The sequence below is a fragment of the Lasiodiplodia theobromae genome (assembly GCF_012971845.1).
Source record: "Lasiodiplodia theobromae strain AM2As chromosome Unknown scaffold_17, whole genome shotgun sequence".
In the NCBI taxonomy this organism is placed as follows: Eukaryota; Fungi; Ascomycota; class Dothideomycetes; order Botryosphaeriales; family Botryosphaeriaceae; genus Lasiodiplodia; species Lasiodiplodia theobromae.
Genome location: NW_023336377.1, coordinates 456,003 through 469,221, shown reverse-complemented (window position 1 = coordinate 469,221; position 13,219 = coordinate 456,003). Strand labels below are relative to the sequence as shown.

Genomic DNA, 13,219 nt, shown 5'->3' with positions numbered 1-13,219 from the left:
TCGAACTATCTTTCTGATGGTATATCTTGTAGCGGTTCAACCGCAACTACAACAAATACTCCCATTAGCGCTGCTCAGATGACTTGCGGGCCGGGGCAAAGACCTACTTCCACACGGAAATTGTCCCGGCCGTAAACGTCACTGAGCAGGCCAATGAGCTTGCGTGGATCAATGTTTTGACCCTCGATAATTTGCATGGGCTGAGCCCCAAAGACTTGTGGATGTCTAGTTGCGACTGAGGCCATGGTGCTTGGAAAGATTCTGATTTCTGCTGGGGGAGATTCTGAGACTAGCAATCGGCAGAACTGCTATAAGTGCTAATGAACTTCTGCGCGTTTTTCAGCTCCTCCTCACGCCGAGAACGGTCTTGAAAAGCAGGCAAAATCAGGTAACCACACAAGGAATGCCAAGCCCCAGCCTTAGTTACACCAATTTACGGTCATCCAACAAACTGCTGCAATCGGAGACGCCGATCTGACCACCCTCGTCCTGTGAGAGTGTGTCACATACGTATGCAGCTGCGCCTTAATTTGTATCAGGTGCAGCCTCAGCCAGTTCATCCTGAGAGATATAAGTAAAATGACGGGCGTATCTAATAGGAAGGTGAGGATAGGCAGAGCTACTAGGTATGAGGCTGTATAGACAAGAGCCTTGCGATGTTTTCCCAACAACGATCGCCCTGTTTTGAGTGCCTAAAAGTATTGCCACTTACTTGGGTCAGAGCTCTAGGCGTGCTGATCACCCACACCCCATTCTTGATCTGCATGAGACGGTAAGGTCAGCACCCGAGGGTGTCTAAGCCGCGTTACGAGATTTTAGCCCGCACCTACCCTAGCGGTATAATCTTGGCCCGGGAAGAGGCGCCCCAGCAGCGCCATCAACCCCTCTGCGTCGATATATCTCGGGGAAACGGTTGTGACAACCATGGTTGTTGCTGCGCTGGTCTGGGCGAAAACAGTTCAGGCGATGGCTTGCGGCTGCAGATATTGATTCGGGTGGGAGCTAAAGGCTGAGAAAATCTACAGCTGAAGCATATGCGGCAAGGCTCTTTATGCGCGCGCAACGACGTACTGTTAGCTATGCAGCAATTGCCACTCGCTGCAGCAGCCTGAGCGGATCTGCTGTTGCGTATGTACGTGGCCGTGTGCTGTGTAAGCCCGTGACATTTTGAGCCTCATTGTTGTCGTGGATCAATCAAAGAGGGGTTGGTATTCGGAATGGCTGGCCATTAAATTGGCTGCTCGGACCAGATAGCTGTTTCCGTCCGAAGCCACAAGAATTAGGCTAATAATACACTGTGTCAAGGGTCCGACCCACTTAAATTCTCAACCGCTAATCCCTTCACTAAATGCAGCTTTGTTACGCAAGTTAATTACCCTCCTCAAGGGTGATGAGGGTCTTCGTAATTGAGCCATTGCGGCCCCGCGACGGAGCAAGGCTGACGTGAAGACGGAAGCTACGGCCCGCAAGGCGCCGGCGCGTCATCATGAAACATACGAACGAACACACAAGAAGAATTAGTGATCAGAAGATCAGATGAGATTGCTATAACTCAGTGAGCTATTTTCACCGAGACAGTGACGCAGCTGTTGGTCCAGTTGATGTGATCTCGGGTTCGGAGGGGTTTGAAATCGTATTTTGGAGGATGCGGCTCATATGAAGGATTTTCTGCCACAGGGTAGAGGCTCGACGTCACCTGCACTTAGTCTTAACGGCGAGGGAGGACGTGTAAAAGACTAGATTTCTGGGTCAGCAATGGTAATGAACGTTCGTGGAGTGTCTCTAACATGTTTTATATGCTTGGGAACTCAGGGCATGGATCGAGGGCGTATCCATGGTCACGCTCAGCGCGGCTGACCAGGGCGCCCAGGTCGTTGTGGAGCGAAGCTGCACTTGAGCGTCTACTCGGGACGATGCAAAGAAGGTCCTGCATAATGAGACTGAGGACGTCATGGATGAGTTGCGAACATTTCGGGTGCTGGCGAAGCTTCAGGACCCATTGCTCGACTCCGTCCCGTACGCGGGCGTTTCTGTTGTTCCCCTCGACGACGAAGCTCCAGAAGTAGTCGTCGTAGATGGCGCCATCCTGATTCATGATGAGAGACTGCTCCACGCGGCTTCGAGAGAAGTCCTCGATCGCCTGCCATCCAGCCAGCATCCAGCTCACCCATTCGAGAAACAGGCAGCCGAGACTCCATAGGTCGTAGGCGCGGGACACCGGCAGGTATATATGGCACTCCGGGGGCTCGTAGGTTGGCGAGCTGTATATGGTGTACGGTGCTGCCTTCGTCCTTGTGTCGCGACCGTGGAATCTTCCAAGTCCAAAGTCCGTAATCTGGCAGACATCACCTGTGAAATCATGAAACCAGAGGATGTTTTCTGGCTTCAGGTCACCATGCCTGCCGAATCTCTCCTCCCCATTGCTGACGCTCATGATGGCCTTTCCTTGCGGTGTTTCCATCTCCACTTCGGTTACCGAAAGAGGGATTGTGACCTTAAAATTGTGGATTATCCGTAATCCTTGTGTGATGCCTATCATCTGTCGGAGTGACCAGAGAATCGTATCCGGTATGAATTGCGGATCGGGGTTGAGTTCCCAGAATTTCCTGAGATTGCCCGTCGCACGCCGGAAGACCAAATGGTAAATGCCTCTGTATTCGTACGAGAAAAGCAACTTAACAAGATGGTTGTTTTTCTTCCCCTCCAGTGCAACAAGGATCGTTCGCTCCTTTTCAAACTCATCTTCGTCATGGAAATGAAGCTTTTTGATCGCCACCGAAAGCGGCTTGAGATTCATCCCAGTCAGCCGACAGCTATAGGATTAGAGAGAGTTCGAATGCCACTTACAGACTGGTCAGGCCCCTGATGCCAGTGATGATGGGCCGAGTGGATAGTTGCTTCATACATTTCGCTGTAAGCACCTTTACTAACCAGTTCCTCATGAGTGAAAGGCAGAATGGTGTTGTCGTGGAATTGGTAGTGTTCCTTGTCCGAAAAAATAGGTGTAAGGATGTTCCATTGGTCTCTGACAAATGCAAAGCGCGTAGCGCTCTCCCAGTCTTTTGAAGATCGTATCTCGGTGCCGTCCTTCCGTGTTAGAATGCCTGTGGCGGATTGGTAGACGAACGGAAGATCGGCGTCCGTCAGCCCCTCATCGATGAACGCGCATAGATCGGGCGCCTGTCCAATGTAACCGAGAATCGCGAAGAGGTTCCTGCCGAGGTTGTGCACATTTTCGACGTAACGCGAGTCAACACCGACCGGACATTGTTCCTGAATGGCAGCGTGCGTGATGATCTTACCCTTTCTATCCTCTGGGATGTAGAAGCACTGTGCTCCGGGCCGCCGCTCCACCATCTCAGCAAACAGCTTGGTCTGAAGTTCAAAGGCAGCCCTCCGGCGGGCTTCAGCGAAATGTCCGACGTCAGAGTGAGGTGTTTCTAGCAAGTCTATGGCGTTCATTTGATGGTCAAAGCGTTAGAGAATACATGTCTGGCAAGGTTTGTTGTGTATTGGTCACTCTTATCGCATATTGCAAGAGTATTTCGTTTCGGAAGCGTGTTGATATTGAAACATACCTGGGGCATCTTTTGGCTCATTTTCGGTGGTTTGATTCTCAATGATCTCTTTCTCTTGAGCAAAGTCGTCTTGATTCCATGTTGAAATAGAAGGTAGGCTCCTAGAGCTCATTGAGTGGTCTATACCTTGCGCCGAGCTTCCATTTTCGCCGCCGATGTCGAAATAGGGATTCTCATAGAAATAGCCGTTGGCCCGCCCGATGGGGGTTTCAACCTCATTCACACCATTTTCATCCGGCACCCATGGTAATGATTTCAAGGAGAAATCATGTACATGGAGGGCTACATGGTTCAATAGAGGCTCAATGTCCATGTCCATTGAAACGTTTGACTGCGGGCAAAGGGGGCAGGACCGAATGTTCGCAGGAGATGATCGAACACATGCTGATATGAGAAAAGGTATGTCATGTGGCTGAACTGACCCATCATGGATTGTTTGCAAATGAGAGACAAAGTCCTTCTCATGCTCAAAGTCTCTCTTATCTTCGCAGAGCATATCGGGACACGCCCAGTATTTAACTCTTTTGTGTTCGGCCTGCATATGTCTTGTCCAAGACTCTCGATTCTCGAAGAAATTCCATGGCTTTGGACAATTCTCCATAACGCAGGTGTAAGGTTGGATGTCCTCAGCGAGATGCTTCCTAGTGCATCACTGTCAGCTATTGTCGCAGAAAATAGTGCAAATTGATGAGCAAACCTCCACTTGTTTTTTTGCGTAAATTCCCTTCCGAGAGATTGGCAGCAACACGGACATTTGAAAAACTGTTGTCCAAGTGCTAATTTGGGCGGGTTAGGATAGTCCGCCCCAAGGGCTGTCGATGAGACCACAGTTGTAGGTGCTCGTTTTACTGTCCTTACGTTTCCCTGAATTCTCGAGGCAGAAGTGGCTGTTAAGTTCTCAGTAGGTGAAACCGGCTGGGACGCTTCCATGGAGCAGGGTTGTGCGGTTTGTAGGAGTGGCTTCCTTTTCTTGTGAAAGATACTCGAAAAAAGGATTCGCAGCTTGTTCGCATCTTGCTTTACGCGAAAACTCTTTTCTCCTCGTTTGATATTCTGAGAAGGCCGTGTGTCCTTGACCGCAAGCTTCTTGGAATGAATCTGTTGATACAAAAAGCGGTTACGACGTCTCAAGTTCGCTTCTATCAACCGCCATTGGATTTCGCTCAGTTGCAAAGACTCCAGTTGAAATGGATGGGCCCTCTTCTCTAAAGCGTGCGCCATGAGGAGGACCTGAAGATGTACTTTCAGATCCTGATGTGCGTTAGGATCAAACTGGTCGTCTGCCTTTTGGAGTCTAGAAGGGGCGCCCGTTTTTCTGATGGCAACCGTCAATCGGATCATCTCTTTTAGAATTGCTTCAACATCTTCGATGTTTTGGTTGAGGATAGATCTCTCGCTGTCTAACACACCGCCACTTCGCGAAGTTGAAACGGTCGGTGGAGTTTCCGCATGCATTACAAGGGATACTTCGTTAGAATGTTCAAGTAATGCATCGTTCACGCTCGGCAGATCGAGAGGAAACTTGTTCGCCATATCTTGAGCTGAAATGTACATTATTACATATACTGGAATACCTGTTTATACTCGGGACTTGCCAGTTTTGCGACATTTTTCAAGAAGTGCCATCAACGTTCGTAAGAGGTTGATGACCACGCCCTTGATATTGGGCTCTGACTCGAGCCTATGGTCAAGCGAAGCTCGCTCTGTTGCAGAAGCACCCGCACCCTCTGACCAGAGGTTGAAGTCTGCAAGTCTGTTTTCTGCCCAGTCATTCTCCGCTAGGTAAGGCATCGTAATGCATTGCTCGAAAGATTGACGACAAGCAGCTGTAGCAGCAAAGATGGTCGAGTACCGTGGAGGCATGGCTCACGATGTAGCTCTATTGATAGCGTGGTTCAGGCGGCAAAACGTCTTTTTTGTTGTGGCTGAGAGGTACCTAGTGAAGCGAGTCTTGGCGTGCGGGGTTACCCCTGTAACCCACACAAAATTGAATCACAGAGGCAAGCAAAGAACCGCAGCTAATACAGGCCGACTTGGCCTTCACGTCATCGTCGCCCGCACTTCCCAGCCTACTTCATCTCGGACAACCTTTTTTATTCCTACTCTGTATCGGCGATCCATGGATCATAAAAATCTACTTCTTGCCAGAGAAGCCTTGCCCGTTGTCAGTGAAATTGCAACTGAACTGGGTGCTGAGATTGCGAGCCGTCCCCTTGGTGCGTTCGGAGCGCGCCTAGCTTGTTTCGTCGCCGAGCTGCCTAGCTCGAAAGCGGGCTTGATTGACTGCCAAAGTTTGGACGAGGTTTTGTGCAGGGTCCTTGAAGAGGTCGAAAAAGCCTGCACTGTAGGTGCTCAGAATACCTCTTCTGTCACAATTTTGGTGGGCTGAATTGACATGCTTGAAGTGGCCTGAGAAGCAGGAAACGCTCGATCTTTCTACATTGAGAGGTCTGGCGAAGAGAGGAAGAACAAATCAAAAGATCTTTGCTTGGAAAGCATGGTTTTCTGCAAGAACATTGCACAGTAATGTCCGCGAACACCTGAAGGTATATGCTTCGAGCACGGCAGAATTTGCGAGAATGCTGGACGTGATCAAGGAGACCACTATGCCCAAGGATGAAGAAACCATCCTCGAAACTTCCAAGTACAGTGCGGTATTTAGAGGAGAGGGGGAAGAATCCCCGGACTATCCCTCACGTGTCAACAGTGAGCTTCACGATGTGTTGAGCTATCACGTATCCTTCTGTTCGTGCCAGCATCTGACAAGGTTGCGGCTGAATCCACGAGATTGCGTTCAAGAGAGAGGGGCAATTCGCTTCGATATGCTCTTTTCTTCGCAGAGGGATTTTGTCCGTCCCCCACTCGCAACGGAGTGGATGGAGACAAAGATGCTTGTTCCAAGGTACCAGAATCAAATTACGTATCCTAGGCTGGGTGATTGACTTTCAGTACAGCAAAAATCCGAGGAAAACGCGGCCTACCTTCTATGATTCCGCTGCTAATCCGTCTGCTGCTTCGGAAGCATTACCGGAAAGCAGTTCAGTGACAATTAACCCAGGTCATTTTTGCACGGCGTTGAAATCGTCAGGAAATACTCAGTTGTGTTTTCATATTGAGCATCCGCAGTTGAGCAAGATGGACAGAGAAGAAGCTCTCGAGCGCAAGGCCAAAGCTACGGAAAGTATCCCACTTTACCAAGCTTTCAAGACACGATCCATGAGCCGTAAGACACGATGCATCCTCGCGTACACACTTGCCAAATCCGTTTGGCAATACTACGGCTCGGAGTGGATGAAATATCCCTGGACCAGGGAGAATATCCACCTCTTGGATGATGAAATGCCACAGCGAGGCTTCAGCACACGTTCATACCTGTTCAGGCCGTACTTTGCTGCAGACTTCAGTGGAGATACAAGAAGCATTTCGGAATACATTGAGGGTGAGATGCTCTGGCATCGCTATCCCCAGGTTCTGGCCCTCGGCATTTTACTGATTGAGGTAGCCAAGGGAAAGCCTTTCGAAATTCCAGGCATTCCTCTCGATTACTCCAAAGATTCTATCAACCAATACATCAAGTCTGCAATGATAGCGTTAGAGAAGGACGGACTATTTGAGAAGAAGGAAGACGACTTTGATTCGTACCGCGATGCAGTAGAGAGTTGCCTGAGATTCGGGCAGTTCTTCGATCTTCCCTGCGTTTCTGGCCCACAACAGTCGAGAGAAAGAGACAACAGTCTAGAAGAGCACCGAGCAATCATCTACAAGAAGGTTGTTCAGCCCTTGAAAGAGCTGCTTAAAGGTACTCGGTGGTTAGCGGGGATCGACGAAATGAAGCAAGAGTTTGATCTTGGATCGACAAATGCCCTTAACAACACGTCCGCGATATCCGAAACAAGGCCTTCACAATCTTCCCACAACGGAAAAGCCAAGCCAGGTGGAAGATACTTGAACGGTCGTTCACGTCTGCTCCATGGGAAAGCTCGGTAAGACCCCTGTGCTTCGGAGCATTCAAACTGCTAATACCTTCTTAGGATGACATCTGCATCCTGGCTTGCTGAACTTGTGTCCATATCTGAGACGTTTTCAAAGCTCAATGGCTCCCAGCCTGTCCGCGTAGCTGTAATTGACACCGGTTGTGACCTTACAGCACCAATCTTTGACGTTCCAGGGCACGAGTCTCGCTTAAGGGGGCATTGGAGAGACTGGCTTGATGAATCTCCTCGACCACTGGATGAACACGGTCACGGGACTGAAATAGTCTCCTTGTTGCTGCGTATACTGCCGAATGCCGAAATTTTCGTCGCGCGAGTGGCGAGAAACCAACAGGATCTTGACACGGCTGGTGGACTTATCGTTAAGGTGAGACGCCATTCTGGGAACAAGTGCACTCTGACTAAGACATACCCAGGCAATCGATCATGCGGCGACAAAGTGGATGGTTGATATCATTACCATGTCATTCGGCTTTCCCCGTGAAGACTTGGCAATCAAAAGGGCTATTCGGAATGCAGAAGAACAACGCAATTGGTCCATCATTTTCTTTGCCGCAGCTGCCAACGAAGGATCAAACACGGAAGACCTTTTCCCAGCCAACTTCGATCCCGTTATCCCTATACGCGGAACTGATTGTGCTGGTGCTTTTGTTCAGCGGTACGATCCGGAGGTCGCCCCTTTCAAACATGGTATGCAGTTGTACGGGACTCTTGGTGAAGACGTGCCGTGGGGCTGGCCGGATGAAGACAAGCTGAGTTCAGGATGCTCAATTGCAACTCCTATAGCCGCCGGAATCGCAGCTTTGATTATACAATGCGTAGCATCCACGTCGGCTTACTTCAATGAGGACGATCAACGAACGGTACGGAAAAGGGAGGCAATTTTGGCGGTTTTTCACGCAATATCTGTTGAAAAACCTATGGGCAGGCGCTATATCAACCCGCGAAATCTTTTGGATAAAGAGGGCCAGCCAAATGTGGTTATGATTCAACACGTCCTTCGCAGGATGTCTTGAAGCTCACCAACTCTGCTCGTCAGGGAAAGAAATACAAACACACGTTTCCTCTCCATTACTGACCTCAACTGCTTTCGGTGAAATGTCCTTTCGATCAAGAGCCGAAAGGCCAGCCGCCGTAGCATCCGCTGCTTCCACCTCGATCTCTGGCTCTTTTTCTTCTTTGTCTCCAAGAAAGGCAGCTTTCGACCGGAACTCCCTTGTCTCCAAAGACTTTTCTTTCCAACCCTTCAGTCGAATTTCCAGCAGCTGGTAGGCGAAAACAACATCTTGTCGGGCCCGAGATGAATCTCGCTGGCTTTTATCTCTCGTGAGTTCCACGTTGCCCCCGAGAGAAACACCTTCAACCACAGGAGCGGAGGCGCCAGCACTGATTCCCTTGTGCACCCCGCGCTCGGTGGCTATCTCCAGATTCTCGGCAATCTTGATGCCGGAGATCATGTACACGGGACATGATCTGACACGGCCGGATTGCAGCACGTTTCGAACTCTCGGCACATTCACCCGCTTGTGAAGCTCTTGCTCACTGGGCTCGGACTTGAAGTAGATGGTCTTGAGGCTGCTCATGTTGTACTCTGTGCTGGTCTCCTTGCTGAAGTTGGTGCCCAGGTTGATGCCGACATTTGCCAGGAACTGCGCCCACACACTGACGCTCACGCCCTGCCCGGCACTGCGGTGAGTGACGAAGTCATCTTCGAAGACGGTCTCGATCTCCGGTTGGGCCGTGCCCGGGTCAGCCTTCGTGAGGACCCGGTGCGGCCGGAAAGGATCTGCAATGATGTTCCCCAACGCGATCGGTCCATCAGGGCGAAAGTTGAAGCTGGGCGCAAGTAGATAGGTTTTTACGAGCGCCATATTGATGATTTATGGGTGTGTGGGGACACTTCTGCGTGGAAGCAATGTGAAGAAGACTAGAGAGATGAACGATGGCCTTGCCGCGGAGGATATCCCGGTCTTCATAAGCAGGCAGGGGATACTGAATAGGCAACCACTTCTGCGAGGGCAAAGAGGCCATACGGCAGATTATGAAAGCGAATGCCCCGCAGATCCTGTAGAGCTCTACGGAGAGGGTACTGAGTAGCCTCGGCCATGAGCTTTAGCTTGTTTTTCCGATTTTCCTGCATGCTCGCTTACCTCGCAGCGCGTGATACGTGTACAACGCCAGTGCGAAACCCCTCGTCCAAATCTCTTCTTAAGTTTGAAGCCCAAATAGCCAATTGACGAAGTTAAGATAGAGATATCCTAAGCCCCAGATATCGTTCAGGTCGGTCCTTTAGGCCTGACTATCTCCATCCGATATTTCAGAGCCCCCTGGAGGAGAGAGCTTTTCCTGATCTTTACGGATGCGGGATGGGGATAGGGCTTTGTCAATACACCAATCCGAATACATATCATCTTAAGCGAGAGTGATCACGAGCGTGGTCGGCCACAGAATCTTGTCACTTGTCTTTATCGCCAAGGCTAAAACCAGAGCTGCTGAATGCAATTCGTGGCCCCCACTGATCTACATACTATCAACATGAGAGATCTGTCATTTTCGTATGCCCTGTTTGATGGATTCTTTAAGCATTGTAGGTCCAGTATCATTACTTATTCAATCGATTATTTATACTAGTTCAAAAATGATTTACGGGGGATATAATCCTGACCTAATAGGCCGGTAGCAACCACTACGTAGTAACGAAAGAACAATCAAAGGTTAGGCTGCGATCATCAGAGTATCTGATTTGGGAAAAGGCCAACCCCAGGAAAACAAGTCACGACTGGAATTATTACGAAAGGCTCGACTTCGGGGATTGATTGCAATGCAGAGAAATCGTGGACACGTCACGGGCACTGCAGATCGGATTGGCTTTGGGGGCCAAAAATAAAAGGGTCTGTGGCGCTGTAAATCATTTGGAAGAGGCATCATCTCTACGGTATTGGTGCTTAAATCTCAAGGGTTTGCCCTAGTGGGTCGGGCCGGGTGGGTCAGCGAGTTTCCAGCTGAAAAGGCTGAAAATTGAAGCTGCCCCACGCGTGCATTGATCGATATGACTAGAAATGTGGGAATACCTTCCAATAGTCCGCAAAAGCAACTATACCCTGCTCATCCGCTTGAATGCATCGCTCCGGTATGTCAAGCTGATAAAGCTTGCGAAAGTTTTATAAGAACTCAGCGATACTACGCGCGCTTGCAGGAAGCGCATGCTGGAAGCAGAAAGCCCGTACGAATGGGTATTGGAAAACAGGCTAATGACTCGTGTACGAGATAGGCGGAAGCCTGAAAGGGAAAAGATTGTACGGTACTCCGTACGCATCTCGGCGAGCTGAGTAGATTGAAAAAAAAAAAAAAACAGTTCGCCACACGAGGCACATCCACACGAGCTTCGGAGATGCCGACCAGCCTCCTAAGGAGCGGTGCCAGGTCTTCCAGAGACCGCATCTCAATAGGCCGGAGCTGTGAGGCTGCCGAGATCAACTCAGCCATATTATCAGAAATGCAATAGTTAATTGCGTCGATCTAGTCCTCTATGCTACTAATACTCAGCTGAATCGAAGACAGATGAAGCCGACAGTGATCTCTCAAAAGCGGGGAATCATTGCAAGAGAGTGGGGTGCATCGTTACGCCATAAGTAAGTGGTCAAACTAGTGCAAACATGAGTAGTAGGACACCGCCTTGCAGGCTTATTATAAGAATTAACCTGCTCGCATCCTTAGCATGGTGTCTAGTATTACGAATTGACCTTCCGTCCAACGTCTTTTAATTCATTCAAACCGAAGAGCAATGGCCAACCGCATACAGGGTATGATGAACGCTTGAGTAGGACTCATTTCAACGCTGAAAATGCTGCAGATCCCGACCTTCGACGACGAGTCGAAGAGTATAGAAATTTTGCCAAGAACAGCAGCAACCATCTCCTGCCAAAGGGCAGACGTCACCCTTGGGATGGCGGTGACCAAAGCTGCAATATATGGATCAACATGTCCTCCTCTCCAGAAGCCGCCAGTCAAATCCTCCAACACACCGATGCGTACGACCTCTACCTGAGATCTAAAGGGTCTCATCAGCACAGGCGCTTGATTGTGCTTGAGGGCATGGAACCGGACCTTGTCGGACTGATCGGAGCGGATCTTTTCATACCCCCATCATTCTTTTTGGCCCACTGCGACGAATGGACCGATCTCAACATCCTGGATTACACGCGGGCAAAACAGAGTGCCTTGCGGTACTGGAAAGTACCGATTCCTCAAAGTCGTAATCTACCTGAGAACTTCAAAGGACCTACTGGCAACTATGACGTTGTGATTGGTAAAGGCAACAGTGGATTCAATCGATCATCCATACACGTGTCGAAGGGAGACAAAAGTGTCAACTTCAGGAGTTTTATTTCTTTCTGGAGTCAGCAGATTGGTGAAGATTCCTGGACAGGTATGTTACTAATTAATATTCATCAGGACCGGGAGTTTACTAAAAGCACAATTCAGCCGTCGTACTCACCGATCCTTCAGAAGCGCGGATTGTACATCAGGAAACTAGACAAACCTATGAGCTCAAAGAGTACTCCTCCGACCGCGAGGTATTATCAGAGGTCGCGGTCAATCCATTCGATAAAACGTCACAGCTGAGCTGGGCAACTTCTACCCCGGTTTACAGGAGATCATGCCGCGAGGTGATCAGAGAAATGTATACACAAGACTCATCGAGCAGGGGTCTGTCTCAAACAATGAGCTTTCCATTTCCGTCCATCAAAGATCCATTCTCCGCAACGATATACGTCCGCCACTTGGTACGCTCTTTATGGGAAGAGTGGATCAGCCGAAATCTTGCATCAATCCACGAGAATGAGCTCGCCGATCTGAAGGAACACAAAGGACCGAGGGCATTCGAGCACCACGGAGGGAAAAGCCATCGGGCTCTCAAAGACTACCAAAAGCTGGTAGATCTGTGTCACCGCGTCAGACTCGACAAGAAGGCGGTGAGGAGCATCAGCTGGGCCTTCCGAAATGAGGATAGTAAAAACGATCAAGAGGGCATAGAGGAGGACAAAAGAGTTTGGAGCTTCCTCGAGGAGAGACTCAACCTTCTCGAAGAACAGATTGGTGAATGGATGAACATGTTCGCTCAGCGCGCGGCTTTGGAGGAAGCTCTTGAAGCGAACAGGCAAGCGCGTAGTGCTGGTCAGCTCACGAAACTTGCCACTGCTGCTGTTCCATGCAGTATTGTTGCAGCCGTGTTCTCTATGGGAGGTGAGTTTGCAGCTGGCGAACGTCTATTCTTTGTGTTTTGGACTATCACTCTGCCGGTTACATTCATTTTGCTTCTCTGGGTACTTCAGGGGGACATCAAAGCCTGGTGGAAGAGGCGCCATCCAGACCCGAAAGGACGGGAGATAAAGAGGGCTTGGTCGATTTTGGGATGGCAAATTTCATTCAATGTGGCCGCTCAGCCTGATGAGGAGAAGGCAGAATGGTGAATTTAGTAGGGTAGTGTCCGAATTGGTATTCATTGAAGACTAGCACAAAGTGCGACAAATACACAGAGCCGATCCAACTACCATCGACGAGGAAAAATGTTCTGTCACCCGAATGGCTTTATTGAACCAGGACACCCGAAAACAACCTCGTGCACACAACGGAACATTTCTCTAG

General features: G+C 49.7%; 5 protein-coding genes across 5 annotated transcripts; 2 read left to right on the top strand and 3 right to left on the bottom strand.

The window, feature by feature from the left end:
* Positions 1-423: 423 nt before the first annotated feature.
* Positions 424-926, bottom strand: LTHEOB_6068 (uncharacterized protein; the record flags this gene model as incomplete). Its single annotated transcript, XM_035515283.1, has 3 exons — positions 424-489; positions 713-760; positions 831-926. The coding sequence occupies 3 exons, from the start codon at positions 924-926 to the stop codon at positions 424-426; spliced, it is 210 nt and encodes a 69-aa protein (XP_035373199.1).
* Positions 927-1,792: 866 nt separating this feature from the next.
* On the bottom strand, positions 1,793-3,462 carry LTHEOB_6067 (Protein kinase domain-containing protein; the record flags this gene model as incomplete). Its single annotated transcript, XM_035515282.1, has 2 exons — positions 1,793-2,785; positions 2,848-3,462. The coding sequence occupies 2 exons, from the start codon at positions 3,460-3,462 to the stop codon at positions 1,793-1,795; spliced, it is 1,608 nt and encodes a 535-aa protein (XP_035373198.1).
* Positions 3,463-6,713: 3,251 nt separating this feature from the next.
* LTHEOB_6066 (uncharacterized protein) lies at positions 6,714-7,565 on the top strand (the record flags this gene model as incomplete). The annotated part of the gene is made up of 1 exon (XM_035515281.1): positions 6,714-7,565. One exon carries the CDS (start codon positions 6,714-6,716, stop codon positions 7,563-7,565), a length of 852 nt encoding a protein of 283 aa, XP_035373197.1.
* Positions 7,566-8,589: 1,024 nt separating this feature from the next.
* LTHEOB_6065 (Carbohydrate-binding-like protein) lies at positions 8,590-9,441 on the bottom strand (the record flags this gene model as incomplete). The annotated part of the gene is made up of 1 exon (XM_035515280.1): positions 8,590-9,441. One exon carries the CDS (start codon positions 9,439-9,441, stop codon positions 8,590-8,592), a length of 852 nt encoding a protein of 283 aa, XP_035373196.1.
* Positions 9,442-11,354: 1,913 nt separating this feature from the next.
* Positions 11,355-13,044, top strand: LTHEOB_6064 (Magnesium and cobalt transport protein; the record flags this gene model as incomplete). Its single annotated transcript, XM_035515279.1, has 3 exons — positions 11,355-11,373; positions 11,424-11,999; positions 12,056-13,044. The coding sequence occupies 3 exons, from the start codon at positions 11,355-11,357 to the stop codon at positions 13,042-13,044; spliced, it is 1,584 nt and encodes a 527-aa protein (XP_035373195.1).
* Positions 13,045-13,219: the final 175 nt, after the last annotated feature.